Source organism: Peromyscus leucopus, chromosome 5 (genome assembly GCF_004664715.2).
Source record: "Peromyscus leucopus breed LL Stock chromosome 5, UCI_PerLeu_2.1, whole genome shotgun sequence".
Classification (NCBI taxonomy): domain Eukaryota; kingdom Metazoa; phylum Chordata; class Mammalia; order Rodentia; family Cricetidae; genus Peromyscus; species Peromyscus leucopus.
In genome coordinates this window covers 58,582,542-58,599,920 of record NC_051067.1, presented here as the reverse complement: position 1 = coordinate 58,599,920, position 17,379 = coordinate 58,582,542, and the positions used below count along the sequence as shown (strand labels likewise).

Genomic DNA, 17,379 nt, shown 5'->3' with positions numbered 1-17,379 from the left:
CTCTCCTTCCCTTGGTGCACATGAGGATAAGTCATAGTTGAGGCCTTACAAGGTCATGAGGAATGAGTAGTATCTGATCCAAGAGGAAAGTAGGGAGACTAAATGACTATGGAGAATATTCAGCATGATGGGGAAAATACCCACAAAGGAGACAGGCTGATTGTTCCCAAGGATTTTAGGATACTGTTTAAGAGTCCCTAGAGATACCAGCAGCTAAACAAACAACTGTTTTTGACAAGGGCCCTCGAACCACAGCCTGGCCAGCTCCAGATCCCTCAAAGCTGTGGATTTGAGTTCCCAGAGACACAGCCTAAAGAGAATACCCGTTTATTGATGTTCTCAGCCATGGTCCTGCAGACCTTTCAGGGATCTAGATGCTTTGATGGGGAATGACACCTGTCTGATGTTCATGTTCCCACAAGGCAACGGTGTCTCCACAGTGGCTGGGTCTTCCCACCTCAGTATGTAATCAAGACAGTTATCCATGGGCATGCCCAGAGGCCCATCTCCCAGGCAATTTCAGATTCTGTCAAGTGGACAATGGCCACTAACTCTGACAGTTCCCAAAAACCAGTTTGATTTTCTCTCTTGCATTCATCACATTCCCTAACAAAATTGTGTCTGTCTGTCTGTCTGTCTTTTCCCTCTGTTCCTAAGTCCATTTGTTTTTCTTCTTCTTCTTTTTGTTGTTGTTGTAACCAGCCTCCCTCCTTCACACACAGAGAGACAGGAAAGTTCTCAAAGGACCAGGTAGCACACCAGCATTCTGCCAGTGGTTACTCCTAGCTGAGTGGGATCATGTGAGCTTTGTGTTTTTCTTCTAGTTTTTTTTTAATGAGGAATAAGATGGCATGGTGACATACACCTTTAATTCCAGAACTCAGAAGTCAGAGGAAGGAAAGGGGCAGGGACTGAAAAGTCTCTGCAGTTCTGATTTAGCCAGGGGATAAATAGTGAGACTCAAGAAGAATAGGAGAGGAGGAAGAGGGGGAGGAAAGAGGGAGGAGAAAGAGGGTGGAGGAGGAGGGGGAGGAAGAGGAGGAGGAAGAGGAGCTGCCGCCACTGCCCACTGCCACCACTACCAGACATGCTGGCCCATGCCTGGAACTGGGGAGGCTGAAGCAGGAGAATCCATGAGTTGGAGGCCAATCTGAGCAATAAACAGATTCCAAGCCATCTTGGGCTACATAATGAGACATTGTCTCAAATAAGGTATCCAAACAAATATGTAAGTTAATAAATAAAATGAAAGGCATCAACAAAGGGAGAACACTCTGATTGCAGTCCTTCAGATATTCAGAAAAAAAAAGAGGTGAAATTCCAGGATTGGGTGCTGAAGAAATTGGGGCTTGTAGGTGGGGCAGGAAGAAAATTGGACACAATAACCACCTTTGTTAGTTGGGCATCAGGGCTTTGGAAGGTTCCTTTGCCCAGAGAGAGAGAAGAGCAAAGAGTACCAGATTTGAAGGAGAAGAGAAAGTTTCCAGGTTTCAACAAGTTAAGTCTGAGCTGCCCAAGGGTCCTGCCTGGAGAACTGACTGGCAGGTCAACCCAAATTTAGAGAGAAGCACATTCCGAAGGGGAATCTGGAAATTGGGGAGGTGAGAATTGATGGTTACACCCTGGATTTGGATAAATTTCCTGCGGGGAAGAGTGAGGTATGGGACCTTAGTTGGAGATTTGGCTTAAAATGTCATTCTATGACTCTTCCATTGAAGGGAGCAAGAAGGAAGTGCTGGGGGAGACCCTGGGAAAGACAAAGAGAGGACTTCCAGAAGCCAGAGCAAACACATTTACAGGATGCACCTTCATGGTAGAGCATCTCACAGATATCTCTGAGCAAGTGCTGGCCTTTTGTAGTATAGATTCTGTGTTTTGTCTCAGGGCACTCAGCCATATTTCCTGGGGATGGGAGTCAGGGCTTAGAAGGGGAAGGGAAACCCTCCACATCAAGATTCTGCTTCTGAGAAAAGGCTTTGAGCAAGGAGGAGCCAGAACAGGGAAGAGGCAGAACAGGGGGGCTGTCTTAGCTTTATGAGAGACAATTAGTGCTTCCTTGCTTCTCGTTTCCTGGAAGAAGAGTGGGATGCAGCCCTGGGAAGGATGAGGAGATGGACTGTGGGATGCAGCCCTGGGAAGGATGAGGAGATGGACTTAATGAACTGTGCCCATTGTTCTCATCCCTGCGTGGATATGGAATTCCTGCAGTGCTCTCTGCAGGGATGTTATAGAGGATGGATTCATTAGCTACTGCCAAAAAATGAACTGAAAGAAACAGAGCCTGGCAGGCAAGCTGGAAGGGCTCCCAAAACAAGCTGCACGCTGGAAAGGCTCTAACTCGGGATACTTGGCTTCCAATGGTCTTGGAGCTGCGGATCCCACTGTCTTGGATGCCAGTGTGGGCCCTGGCATGAGACTTCCTATGCTTTAATCCAGTCTCCTAAGGGATGTGATTCCTAATCCCTCCACACCTCAGCAGCATCATTTGTAAAGTGGGAACACTGATTGAAGCTTTACCACAGATGACTGTGAGGACTGAGCCAGCCAATCATCCTGCACTCAGCATAATAATCTAGTGGGCATAAATATTAGCTGTTAATATCACCACCATCATCATCTTCTTCATATTTCTAGTGATATCTTTAGACTCTACTGTTTTTCCAGTCTCCCAGAATGAAGAAATGGTTTGGAAGGTAAGCAACAATAATTCAGCAGGGATCACCAGGGAGCTGGGCAAACGCACGCTCAGGGTAGAAGCTCTCCACTTACTAAGCTATGTGGGAGAGGGTGTAATGGAGAGTTTTAAATGCAGGCACATCCAGCATAGTTCGCTAAAGTGGGTTTTTGAGCTTCCTTTGGAATAATTCCAAGAGTTAGGCTGAGATCTTAAAGTAAGCACTGGATACAGGATAGAAAGCTGAGGGAACTGAGGAAGAGGGAAACATGCAGAAGGGCCATTAGAAAGTGGTGGAGTTTCCCATGGATGGAGAGGCAGAAGGTTCAGTACTGTCTGGATCCAGGATATGGAGCAAGGCCCCCAAAACCCAGGGGAAGGCCAGTGGGATGCTAGAGCAAACATACATTCTATACCATGCATTATTCTGTAAACGCACCCCCAACCCTAGAAGCCGCTGGTTCTCTGAATTCTCCTTGTACTTCTTTCTGGGAACCCAATAATAGCAAACCAAATATAACATTGACTATCTTCCCAGCTCCCCTCCAGGCACCTTTCGTCTTGTCCTGATTTAACCTTTGTGACTGATGAGGCAGGCACTGTATCCTGAGTTTGTGGATGGGATAGTGTAGGAGCAGTGATGTATGCTGCAGAACTTCCAGCACAGGGCTGGACCAAGGGTAAATAATGTGCCCAGGATCGTTGCTATGGTGATGGTGTAATGCAGGTCCTTAACTTCAGACACTGAGTCTCTTTAAATATCTGATGAAGCCGGGCGGCAGTGGTGCACGCCTTTAATCCCAGCACTCAGGAGGTAGAGCCAGGTGGATCTCTGTGAGTTCAAGGCCAGCCTGGTCTACAGAGGGAGATCCAGGACAGGCACCAAAACTACACGGAGAAACCCTGTCTCAAAAAAGCAAACAAACAAACAAAGTGTCTGATGACAGTACTCACAAGGCATGGTACCATTTGTCACAGTATCCCTGCATGGTTATGAAGTCTCTTGTCCAGGCTTAGACTGTTTCTCTTTTCAAGTTCTTATGGTTTCTTTTTCTGCAAGACATATCAGTTTTAAATAGTCCCCTTTATCCAGTTATCATCCCCCAAATTCACTTGTACCCCTTCTTTGCTATGCTCAAGTTTTTTTTTTTTTTTTACTTTCAAGTAGCTCTTTTTACTTTCTATTTTCTATGCTACGTAGTTCTGTTAGTTCCTTTAAGTCCTGGATTCCTCCCCTCCCCTCCCATCCTCTCCTCTTCTTTTCTCTTTTCTCCTCATCCTCTTATCCTTTCTCTCTTTCCCACTATCCCTCTCTCAGTTCTTAGAGACAAAAATCTTACCTTGTAGCTCAAATTAGCCTTAGTTTCAATTCTGACACTAGCCTGAATGCTAGGATTATAAGTGCACCACCATGTCCAGCTTCAAATTCTTTTCTTTATAGACTATCCCCATGTCATTCTGTTTCAGAGATTTTATAATATTAAAAAATTCCATGATAGCAGCCCAAGAAATGACTCAATGGATAAAGGCTTTTGCCACCAAACCCAATGACCTGAGTTCAATCCCTGGGACCTACATGGTGGGAAGAGAGAACTGACCCTTGAAAATTGTACTTTGATCTCTACACATGATACTGCACAAGCACACACACACACACACACACACACACACACACACACACACACACACACCTTATCTGCCCACACAAATAAATACATGTAACAAAAATCTTTGAAAAATAATATTGTCTTAGTAAAAGTTCTGTTGCTGTGATGAGACATCATGGCCAAGGCAACTCATATAAAAGAAAGCATTTAATTGGGGCTGGCTTACAGTTCAGAGGTTTAGTCCATTATCATCATGGAACTGAACATGATGGTATGCAGGCAGACATGGTGCTGGAGAGTAGCTGAGAGTCCTACATCCTATACATAGGCAGCAGGGAGAGAGAGAGAGACACTGGGCTTGACTTGAGCTTCTGAAACCTCAAAGCCCACCCCCAGTGACACACTTCCTCCAATAAGGCTACAACCTGCTCCAATGAGGCCATGCCCCCTAATATTTTCAAATATGCTATTCCCTATGAACCAATGGAAACTATTTTCATTTAAACTACCACAAATATATTTATTATTATTTTTAATTTTATATTTTGTTATATATTAAGTCATTAATTTATCACTACACCTATACTTTCTGAATGTTACTGGGTGATAGGATGATGAGTGAAACCCACCTGCAGAAACCTTAACATCTGTTATGGTAAAAAGACATAAAATAAGCCATCATTACTCTGAAATGTGCTTTCTGACAGGAGTGTGTTAAATTGAGGACTAGCTTAGCGGAAGGACTGGCAGGTCTCTTTGGAGCAGCAAGGACAACTTTCATAGTGAGAATTTAGGTCAGTCACCTGTGTGGGTACTGAACAATGATGAGTGGTTTCTTAGGTGAAATGTAGGGATAGAGCCATGTTGAAGAACATTCTAGCTCAGGAGAATGGCAGTCACAATCTGTGACATGGATCAGAAGGTAAAGATGTTTGCTATTAAACCTGATAACTTGAGTTCAACCCACAGGACTCCTATGGTGCAACTTCCATGAAATATCCTCTGACTCCTACTCCTGTGACATAGGTCAAGTGTACATTCACATACATATCCATACACGCAGACACATATACAAAATCAAACCTTAATTTAAAAGTTTTCGAAAAACTTTAAAATTTTTTTTTAAATTGTGAAGATGCATTGGTCTGACATTCCATGCCTTGTAGCATCAGGAGACCTAGTACTGAGTAAAACACTCATTCATGTCTTCTATTCAGTTGTCATATATTTGTGCCATGCTCTAGCCAGTGACAAGTGTCCTTAACATAGCAGACATTAAGTTTAATTCCTGAGACTGGTCCTGGTAGTTGGTTTCTTAGTCAGGGAACACGTGGACTAATGGGCTCACATGTGACCGAGTTGGGTTTTGTCTTTGCCTAGACCAGGGAAGCCCTCGTCACAATTCTCAATGACCTCCGACCCCAGGATCATTTCAATATCATTGGGTTTTCCAACCGGATTAAAGTGTGGAAGGACCACCTGCTGCCAGTGACTCCTGATAACATCAGGAATAGCAAGCTCTACATTTACCACCTGTCACCCACTGGAGGTAAGAGGGATTTCTTCCAGCCTTTCTCCCCCGCTTTGACAAGATCATAGGTTCATTTTCTGTAAAGGAACAAGGCTTTGAGAGTTGAAGCTGATACTAACAAAGGAAGCAGTGGTAACAATATCCCCAGGTGCCTGGACTTTTTCAAGTTTGTAAATTCTCAATCCCTAGACCTTTGTCAAGTTATAATTGGAAAATCCATCCATAATTTGGATTCTACACAAGGAAGCTGGTTTTGGTAAATCGTTCTTGGTTGGAGAATTTTTTTTAGGTTTATTTTTATCTACTCGTATGTGTGTGTTTCTGTAAATCGATGACACCTATGTATGAGTGCCGATGGAAATGGGAAGAGGGCATCAGATCCCCCCTGGAGTTGACCATTTCAGGTAGTTGTGAGCCACGTGATGTGAGTCCTGGGAACTGAACTTGGCTCTGGTGAAAGAACAGGAAGTGATCTTAACTGCTGAGCCATCTCTCCCTAGGACGGAGAATTGAAGCCAAGTGAGCGATCCAGTGTTTTGTATGAACTCAAGTAGTGGCAGATGGAACTGCCCTATAAAACAAGTTTATGGTCTTGTCTGAGCTGCAGCATGGTGAGAGCGTGGATCTCAGATACCCTGGGCTGGGCTGTGGATGAGGAGTGGAAGGAGGAGAGGGCTGCTCTCCAGGTCACTGCATGCACACCTTGAGTGCCGTGCCTGGTGTGTGTGCAGAAGGTCGGGACAGGGGCATGAAGACAGCAAAGCTTTCTAAGACTGCAGAACCAGGCACTCCACTGCCCATTGTCCTGTGTGTGATCCCTTTCTTTGAAATAAAAACACCTTAAACTTGTTATTATTGGGGGGCGGGTGGGCAGCATGCATGTACCATGGTGGTCACAGCAGTCGGCAGATGCCTTTGCAGAACTGATTCTCTCCTTCAGCCGTTATGTAGGCTCCAGGAACTGAACTCACGTTGTCTGGCTAGGACAACAAATGCTTTTACTTGATGAGCCTTCTCACTAGCTCCCATCTGACCCTCTCTCAGAGACAGATATGCTGTTCTCACATCTGTTCATCCTTGTTTCAGTATCTAGAAACACTATACAAAGCGCTCAGATCAGCCTTCCCCCATCTGAAGATCTCCATTTCCTTATGTTCATCATTTTCCATCCAGTTATTTGAAGTGTTTTATCCTTGGGCAAGGGAAATAAAATGTTAGATTTAATATCATAGTTCTTACCTATGGCAGGAAATTGACCAGACTGTGAATCCTTCCTCTTTGTGGCCCCTAAGTCCTAGCATGCTTCTTAACACATGATGCGTGCTCAATGATTCTCTGCTAATTTAACTTATGCTAGTGGTGTTGCTTACTATTGGAATGGTGTGTATTACAGAGAGGCAATGAACACCTTTAGAAAATACCTATTATGTGTTATGTTCATTTGAAACCCAAACCACCTAAGAATCCCTCTTTGTTCTCTCTCTCTCTCTCTCTCTCTCTCTCTCTCTCTCTCTCTCTCTCTCTCCCTCTCCCCTCCCTCTCCCCCTTCCCCTCCCCTCCCCCTCTCCCTCTCTCTCTTCCTCCCCCCTCTCTCTCTTGCTCGCTCGCTCCCTTTCTCTTCACTGCCCTCGCTGATTCTCTCTCTCTCTCTCTCTCTCTCTCTCTCTCTCTCTCTCTCTCTCTCTCTCTCTCTCTCTCTTCCTCCCCGCCCCCTCTCTCGCTCGCTCGCTCCCTTTCCTCCTTTCCTCTCTCTCTCTCATATGTATTTGTATATAACTGTAGAAATTGCTGTGTACTACATGTGTGCAGATGCCAGTGTAGGCCAGAAGAGGGCAGTGTTTCCTGGAACAGTTGTGAGCTGCCTGATAAGGTGCTGAGAGCTGCTCTGGTCCTCCGCAAGAGCAGTCAGAACTCTTAACCACTAAGCCACCTCTCCTTTTCCTTCTCTTGACACTTCATTGCCCAGCCCTTTGCTGGAGAACATTAGAGGAGTCTGCATTCTCTAGGAAATGTTCTTTCAAGTCTGGAGCAAAGCGTCGGCAGCTTGATTTCCTGGAATTGAGTCCAGTCCCACCACCTCTTAGCCATTTGCCTTTTTCATTGTCATAAAATGAGGGTGGTAATAAGCTGGCTATCAGAGTGAAATAGTGAAACTACTCCAAGTGTGTGCGAGAGCCCTAGCAGATGAGGGGGCTGTTCTCCTTAAGTTATCACAGAGAAATAGTTCAACTATCCCGAGTGTGTGGAAGGGCCCTAGCAGATGAGGGGGCTCTTCTCTTTAAGTGTCAGATGTGGTCTTTATTTTTATCCAACTGAGCGGTCCCCTATCCGGTCCCTGGGCATCCAGTGAGCTCTCAGAGGAATGCTTGGACAGCTGTGTGGGACTCTCTATGGTGGAGAGGACCCAATGCTGGTGACTGGACAGGAGATGCCCGGCCTCAGCAGAGTCTTGATTCTGAGCCCTGAGAGGCTTTGGTGCATGCATGAGGCCATGAAAGCTACATTCCCCCCCTAGCTCTCCTTGGCTTTAGAGTAGAGGAAGAGATTCTGCACTGTCCATGCAGATGAAAGACTATGCAGACGCTTGCTACTTGTTTATGCCCACATCCACAGAGGAAAAATGAAATTGGACATGATAAAAAAAAAGGCAAATTAATGACTCAAAGAAATGCTAGATCCCATTTCAACTGCTCTTTTCCCATCTGTCTGGTCTCTGTGCACTTTAACAAGACTTACGGATGTATCTGTCCAGAGTGTGAGCTGGCTACTTTCCTTCTTTTATTTATTTTCTCTTTTGAGACAGTCTCACTCTCAGTAGTCATCCTGCCTCAGCTTCCTGAATGCTGGAAATACATCACTATGTCCAGCTTCATGTGTGTGTGTGTGGGGGGGGGGGTGTGCACGCGCGCCTGTATCTTTTCAGTCCCAGGAGAAGGTTCTTACATTGGTGTCATTTCAAGTCACTTGCATATAGTTAGCAAACACTTGTCAGATTTCTCGATAGGCCAGAGAGTCACCAGGAAAATGCAGCTGACTGCATCTGCTGCCCAGACCCTGAATGGCTGAAGGCTAGCTGCAGCTGTGACTGTGCATTCAGAGGTAGACCGTGAATGCAAAGCCATAAGCTGTTCTGTGTTGCTGTTCTACAGGTACAGACATCAATGGGGCCCTTCAGACAGCCATCAAACTGCTCAACAATTATGTGGCCCAGAATGACATTGAAGATCGGAGTGTGTCCCTCATCATCTTCCTCACAGATGGAAAACCCACCTTCGGGGAGACCAGTACCCACAAGATTCTCAGCAATACCAAGGGAGCCACTGGAGGTCAGATCTGCATCTTTACCATCGGCATCGGCAATGACGTGGACTTCAAACTGTTAGAGAAACTTTCGCTGGAGAACTGTGGTCTTACTCGGCATGTTCAGGAGGAGGAGAAGGCTGGAGCACAGCTCATCGGGTCTGTTTCTGTCCTCTCACAACCAGAGGCTAGGGCAGGGGCTGAGGGTAGATGCAGGATAATCCAGAACCTAGGATAGCTTTGGCTGGGCCTTATCCTCACATCTGCTGAAAATGAAGACAGTTCATGGCATTGAGGAATATTAGTGTGTTTTATTCTTATTTTTAAAAATTATTTATTTTGTAGCACTGGTCTTTGAACCTTGGGTCTTGTGTGTGCTAAGTAAACGATTCACCCATCGGCCCTTCTGTTATTTTAATTTGAGATGTTAGTCTTGCTGAATTCTTCAGATGGCTTTGAACTTGTGATCCTCCTGTCTCAGCCCCTATAGTAGCTGGGGATTACCTGCGTGTACTACCATGTCTGCCTCATAATGTGCTTAGAAACCAGTCAGATTTGAGTAGGCTTTACTACTGCCCATGCCTCAGTTTCCCCTTCTGCAAAATGAGGCTTATAATTGATGGTAGTTTAATAGGAAAACTTAAGTAAAGTTTTGGCACAGTGAATATTGCACATTAGTGATCATGTAGGGTTATAGTTGACATCCTGATAGTTTGAATAAATGGTGAAATGATAGTATTATAATTTGAAGCAAAATGATCAATTAAAACTGATGAAAACTCAAAACATTTTTTTTTGTGGGAAAAAGACTGGCAGAAAAATCTAGAACTTAGGTTTTCTAAGACAGAATTACCATGTCTCAGATACCATGTTGCTGATCATGGTGTATGGTTTTGTTGTTGATTGAATCGAGTGCTGTCTCCAGATTCAACACAATGAAACTCAATCTGCATTGTGCAAATATAGGATCTATTTCAAATGAAAATTCTGCTTTATCTAGATTTTGGTAGCCACAATCAAAGAAATTTATGAATCGTATGCTTGACTGAAAGTCACTAAGATATGCAATCAAAACACTGGGACCAAGTGGCTATGGGACATTGGTGGGAGAGATTCGTCTCGACCTCGGGGCAGAGCAAGACTGGAGAAACTTCTAGCTACAATAACGTGTATTCAATTTTAAGAAACAAATTCTAAGTAGACCTTGGAGAAACTCAAGTGTGTAGGAAGGAAATTTATCGAGTGTTCTGAGGAATTTGGAAGTTGTATCACAGAAAGACTATTTCAAGGAACTAAGGATTGATTTAGGCAGTGGGAGATTTTGATTCATTCCCAAGAGGCTGTTGTCCCCTTCCTCTGTAGACCTGGAAGCTTTGTGAAATGGCAGAGCTCACCCAAGTTACTGCTCTACCGTCTGCTATCAAAATACTGCGCTTAAGTGTAGTGCAGGAGGCGAGCATGCGCAGAGTCCGACCCACGCCCTCTGAGAGTCTGATTTCCTTCCGGACTGACTGCCTGTAGCTTAGCCAGGCTCTGATTCTCTCTGTCCTTCCTCCCCAGGTTCTATGATGAAATCCGGACCCCGCTTCTCTCTGATATCCGCATAGATTATCCTCCTGATGTAGTAGAGCACGCCACCAAAACTCTGTTTCCCAACTACTTCAATGGCTCTGAGATCGTCATTGCCGGGAAGATGGTAGACAGGAAATTTGATCAGTTTCACGTGGAGGTCACAGCCAGCAACAGTAAGAAATTTGTCATCCTGAAAAAAGACATCCCCGTGGAGTCCCAGAAGCTGGGAAATGATGTCACGGTCACCCCTGGGCCTGCCAGCGATGGTGAGGAGGACCCCAACCACATTGAGCGTCTTTGGAGCTACCTCACTGTGAAGGAACTGCTGAGCTCCTGGCTGCAGAGCAGCAGTGAGCAAGAGAAGGAGCAGCTGAGGCAGAAGGCCCAGGCTTTAGCCTTGAACTACCACTTCCTCACCCCCTTCACGTCCATGAAGCTGAAGAAGCCAGGGCCCCACCCAGACAGGCTGGAGGACACCCGCGGCATGTCAGCAGCCACAGGACCTGAGACAGTGGTGCAGAGCCTGCGAGGAGCCGACTCTGTGCAGCCAGGTAGCACAGCCTCGGGGTGGCCTGTGTGTGAGTGGGGATTCCTTGTAAGGCCAAGGGAACCTCAGCAGAAGCCTGTTTCTTTTCTCAGGCTGCAGTTGTTATAAACAATGACCTTATGTGATGTGCACGGTCACCAGATGCCCTCTCAAATAGCTATACTCGTTATAAACTGCAGCTCACAGAACCATGTAAAGAATGGCAGGAGGCTGGGAAATGTTGCCTGCTGAAGTCAGCACATCTGGCTGAGACAGGACAGTGAGTTCTTGCTCAGCTTGGGCTATGTAGTAAGATCCTGTCTGAACAAAATAGAAACAATATATACGTACCAACATGTGGACTCCTGAAAATTTCTGGTTTATACACTAGCCACTTTGATGCCAGTTAACAGTCCTTAGTGATGGGAGTTTAAACCAAAGCACAGGGCCGCATCATCCCTACCACCAACATGTGGAAAGTGGCCTTGTTTTTTCTGTGTAGATTTTTATTGTTCTTGTCAAATTTCCATCTCCTAGAGAGGAGACAGAAGTGAACCAGGCCTTCCCAGAACCCCACAAATTCTGGCTAATTTATTTCTCACATTAAACTCTGACAAGCACGTGCAGTGGCAGAGAGAACACGAAGTTTTGATCTATGGACCCTGCCGAGCAGCTGGGAAGTCTGGGACACACTTATGGGCCTCCCCGAGAGCACAGTTGCTTGCTTATAAGTGGGGATAATAATAAGTTCCATGCAGGTCCATGGCCAGAACTAACCATTCAGCCAATGTCCTGTGGCATGTAACAGAGTGTTCTGTGACTGTTAGCTGTCTCTGTCTCCCATGGGGTGTGTAGTCATGGAAATGTATTGAGGATTTCAGGCCCTTAAGCGCAAGCCTCTTTACATCTCAGGTGGAGTTTCTGCTGGCAAAGTTAGTGATACTTCATTCTGATTTATTTATTTAAAATGTTATTACATTTGATTTATTTATTACATGTGTGTTCTCCTGGGTGTGTGGGGGGAGGGTGCAGGGAACACAAGTAGAGGTCAGAGGGCACCATGAGGGAGTTGGGGTTTTTCCCTCCACCATCCAGGCTTGCCTGGAATTCATGATCTTTGGTTTTTTGATTCTTACAGTTATTACGAAGATATCTGAAGCCTGTTGCAGGCTTCTTGTCTCCCCCTGCTGCTTTCTGTGTCTCTCCACACATCTTTAACAAATAACAACTATTCTTCCCTCTGTCCTTTCCAGGACCTGCTCTCAAGAAACCATATGGCCCAAGAATTAAAATCTCTAAAACATCAGGTAAGTAAGTGTATAATTGAGAGCAAGGGATTTTTCAAATTCTCTGAAGCCAGTAAAAACAGGAGTTCATGGAACATGTCCCATGTCCTGTTTTATTCAGCAGCATGAGGCACATGAGCCAGAACCATCCCAAACCATTTTGTAAGCACCATGGGGATGACCCAGTCTGGTAGGGGTGCCAGTAGAGGAGATGGAGAGTGGAGATCCACTTTGCTCATTGCTGTGTGTAAAGGACACTGCATTTCAGGGAGCTGAAGTGTGCATCCAACCTCTGCTATCCCAAGGATAAAAATGGTGTTACAGCCGGGCGGTGGTGGCGCACGCCTTTAATCCCAGCACTCGGGAGGCAGAGCCAGGCGGATCTCTGTGAGTTCGAGGCCAGCCTGGGCCACCAAGTGAGTTCCAGGATAGGCGCAAAGCTACACAGAGAAACCCTGCCTCGAAAAAACAAACAAAAAAATGGTGTTACAAAAATAAAGATGTCTGTCTGTATAAGAAGACTTTTTCTTTTTTTAAATTTGGCTGTTTTTGAATCCTTGGCTTTGAAGGGAAGCATAGACTGAAGATGTAATAAGATTTCCTCTTGGCAGCATCTTCTAAGAATGTAATATAGTAAGAATCTGGATGGAAGAACGTCCGGGTTTTATTCTCCCAACGTCCACATCGTCCCTTGCACGTTTTTGTTCTTGCCTTTCTGCTGATGAGCTAGACGTGCGTGATCACACAGCCAGGAACATCCTGGTGGACAGCTGTGGGGATAGAAGCACGGAGTGTCCCGTGGAGAGGATGCACTTCCTAACGTGCATCTGTGTTGTGGAATGCAAGCAAACCTTTCCCTTGGACGCTGCCTGTGGTGATGATTGCTGAACTCCGCCACACACTTTTGGAAGAAGCACCAGCTTCCCTCCTACAGGATTTCAGTGGAAATTATGTTTCAGGGCAGTAGAAACCGCCAAAGGTCAGGCAAGCTGTGTCCATACACGCCTGCGCCACAGATGGCAAGAAACTTTGTCTCCTTTGGGTAATCTGTTTGACATCAAGACAGATACCTTGTATTCTCAACCTCTGTATGTTTGTATGTGGGTGTGTCCGTCAGAGGATAATCTCCAGCCTCATTTCTCATGTAGAATCGAGAACACTATTTGCTGTTCTTTCAGCATTATGATTAAAGAAACGATCCATTTGATAATGTAAAGTGATGTTTAGCCAATAAACATTTTCTTCTTTTTCTCTTGCTCTTGATAGTGGATGGTGATCCCCATTTTGTTGTGGATTTCCCCTTAAGCAAACTCACTGTCTGCTTTAACATTGATGGAGAGCCTGGGGACATCCTACGGTTGGTCTCTGATCACCTGGACTCTGGTAAGTTCTATCTTTCCTTGTGGTACTTGTACAAGGCCCAGGGATGGGGCATTTCAATCTCTGTAATGAACATGAATGGCCACTTATAGAAGGGAGGCATCCTGGATGCTCAGCAGGTACTGATGATGATTGGTAAAGGAACTATACAAAGTTTCTGGACACACAATCAGACCCTTACTTTATACCCCCAGTGTGGCCTTGGGCATGCACCACAGCAGCTGTAATGTTCATTCTGTGAAATGGAGGTTGTAATACCCTGCTTGCCTCATGGATTATTACAAGTAAATTCAACTGAATCCTGAACAGGAACACTCAAGTACTGTAGAAATTTATCATATCATACTGTCATTATATCTTTCCATTTTAGAAACTGTGGTGATAAGGAGGTCATAGTCCCTGGAGACTTATGTAGAAACCACAAACATTAAACACAAAGCTCATGAATATATGTGAATGGAGCTTTGGCTACCTTAGGTCTATAGAGAGATGAAATAAAAGAAATTAGCATAGAAAATGCTTTTCGAGTACAGTGAAGGCAATATTGCTTGGGGACAGCCATGTGGACAGCCACATAGCCCAGCACAGTGAGGACTAGATTTGGCATGCACCTTCTAGTATTGCTAGGTACTGAGCAGTAAGTGTCTTGGCAAGTCAGGTTATAAACATACAGGTGGCATTTGTGATATAATTATGTGGAGTTTGGTCCCCGATCTCCTTTATCAGATGGTTTTCTTGCAGGCTGTCCTCACTTCATTTTAGTTGCTGTGCTAAAACACCCTGATCAAAATAACCTAGGAAGAAAGGGCTTATTTTATCTCATAATTCCAGGTTGCAGTTCATTACTGTGAGGAAGTAAAAGAGTCAGGAACTTGAAGAAACTAGTCATATCACATCCACAGTTAAGAACAGAAAGAAATTCTCCACTCCTATACAGTTCAGGATCTCCTGACTAGGGAATGGTGCTGCCCACAGTAGACTGGGTCTTCCTATATCAGTCAACCTAAGACAACATCCAGCAGACAAGCCCCTAAACCAACCTAATGTAGACAATCTGTCCTTGAGAATCTCTTCCCGGGTGATTCCAGGTTGTATCAAGTTGACAAGGCTCTTTATCACATAGACCTTTCTAGCCTCAATATTAAATATTAAATCTCTAATATTTTTCATTTGAAAGGCAGCTGGCATTGAGTCAGTGACCTAACCATATCCCTCTCTGGAGACACTCCCTCTTTAGAGCTTGATAAGGTTTGAATGTGTAACATCCTTCATGTTTTGAATGCTTTGTCTTCAGATGACGGCACTGTTTGGGGGAGGCTATAGAACTCTTAGGAGAGAGGGTTTACTTGGAGGAAGTGGGTCCTTGGGGAGGGACACATATATTTTACCTGGCTAGTTGCTATTATGCTATCTGCTTCCTGGTTCCCACCCCCATTGAGACTCTCTGCCACACAGTCCCACTGTCAGAAGGGGCCGCCTCACCATGCCTTCTGTACCACAATGAACCAAAATCCTCTGAGTCCATGAACCAAAACAAACCATTACTCTATCTCAGTCAGAAATTTGGTCATAGCAACAAAAAGAGCCCCTTTGTGGTTTCTGTATTCACAGTGGTGTCTAAGACATGAAATCAGTTTGTAGGTGTTACAGCTTTGAGGCCCAAGATCAGGGTGTCTGTTCAGCCTGAGATTTTTCACACTTTTGCTGCATCAAAGAGAATTTTCTCCATGGGTATCTAAGAAGTTTCCAAGTTTTATTGAAGATTATCTCAAAGCAAATAAAATGAGAATTAATTAAGTGCCAGCCTTTTACTAGTGAAAATTACCTCTTTTCCTGAAATCAAAGCATACAGCATGCATCAAAGTCATTTCCAAATGCCCCATGTACAACCGCATCTGTTAATTGTTCGGTGGTACATCACTGGGTTCGGAATCTAGCTCTCAGGTCTCATGGAGGTCGGCAAGCTGCAGTTGTGCGTATGATGCAGTGAACAGAGAAGGAGCTGTACTCAGTGGCAGTTGATGGCTTTTACATACGCCTCTTTCTGTGACACCTCTCCCAATTCTCTTAGGTTTTATACTCCTCCCATAATTTATAGGCAAGGGATTTATCCAAGGGTAAACACATGTTAGGTAGACGAAATTGGCCTTCTGAAGTAAAAAGGAATTTGAACTTTGAATCCTGCTCAGTGACATCAAATGATCTCAAACCTAGGATTATTGAGAGCTGATGGACACAGTGCCTATCAGAACCACACCAGCAGACACCAGAATGACACACGAGTGAAAGTGCTTGAAGATATTAATAACTTTCTATGATACTTTGACCCAAACCTACCCCTTCCGTCCTATATTCCTTTATTTAGACATGGAAGGAAACTCATTCATGGCTTTCGCCCATTCACTCCCTCAGTCAGCAGCCACTGAGCAGCCCATAGGTCTAGTTCAGACAACAGTCTTGGTGATAAATACAAAGATAAGGAGGGTGGAAGGACATTTATTAGATCCTATCTATGGCTTTCTGTATCAATGACAAAGTGTGTGACAGCAAAACTTTAAGGGAGAAGAATTTATTTTGGGTCCTGGTTTCAGAGTTCATAACTTGGCTCCATCAATTCTAAGCCCGTGGTGAGGCAAAGAATCATGGAAGGCTGGGAAGGAACAGGGAGAGGGGCTCACATCATCTCTGACAGGAAGTAGAGAGTCAGAGAAACAGTAGCGTGATACAAGATACTCCCAAGGATTCATCTCCCAAGTGACCTGCTCCCTCCAGCCGGCCCCTACCTCCTAACTTTCAATACCTCTTAAAATAGGCCCACCGTGTGAGAGAGTGGCCCTCTTTGCATGTGCCTTTGGAGAGGCAGTTCAAACCCAAACCATAACAGATGCCTTTAGCTGGAAAATGGACGTGGCTTTTCTAACCACTGTTTTCTTCTTGACCTTTGAGGGGTGACCGTGAACGGAGAGCTTATTGGGGCCCCAGCACCTCCAAATGGCCATAAGAAACAGCGCACATACTTCCGGACCATCACCATCCTCATCAACCGGCCAGAGAGATCTTACCTCGAGATCACACCCAACAGGGTCATCCTGGATGGCGGAGACAGGCTGGTCCTCCCCTGCAACCAGAGTGTGGTGGTGGGGAGTCGGGGACTGGAGGTGTCGGTGTCTGCCAATGCCAATGTCACTGTCACCATCCAGGGTACCATCACCTTTGTCATCCTTATTCATCTGTACAAAAAGCCAGCACCCTTCCAGCGAAACCACCTGGGCTTCTATATTGCCAACAGCAAAGGCCTCTCCAGCAATTGCCATGGCCTGTTAGGTAGGTGGCGGCCCATGCTCAGTCTGTGGTCAGAGGGTAGAACTGGGTTTCCTAAGAGGAAGTTCTTGTGGCCACTGTCATGAGCTTGACAGAAATTACAGTGGGAGCGTGTTCAGTTATCCTTCAGCATCTGCTGGGGCTGCAGTTCCAAGATCTCTCAAGAGCACTAAAACCTACGG

The 17,379-nt window shown here is 45.2% G+C and overlaps 1 protein-coding gene across 1 annotated transcript in view; it reads left to right on the top strand.

The window, feature by feature from the left end:
* Itih5 (inter-alpha-trypsin inhibitor heavy chain 5) overlaps positions 1-17,379 on the top strand; it is a 92,976-nt gene that overhangs the window by 68,922 nt on the left and 6,675 nt on the right. The window contains exons 8-13 of the mRNA XM_028891496.2: positions 5,662-5,830; positions 8,962-9,271; positions 10,673-11,235; positions 12,464-12,517; positions 13,763-13,879; positions 16,823-17,200. Coding sequence (XP_028747329.2) covers positions 5,662-5,830; positions 8,962-9,271; positions 10,673-11,235; positions 12,464-12,517; positions 13,763-13,879; positions 16,823-17,200 — 1,591 coding nt within the window. The remainder of the gene's footprint in view (positions 1-5,661; positions 5,831-8,961; positions 9,272-10,672; positions 11,236-12,463; positions 12,518-13,762; positions 13,880-16,822; positions 17,201-17,379) is intronic.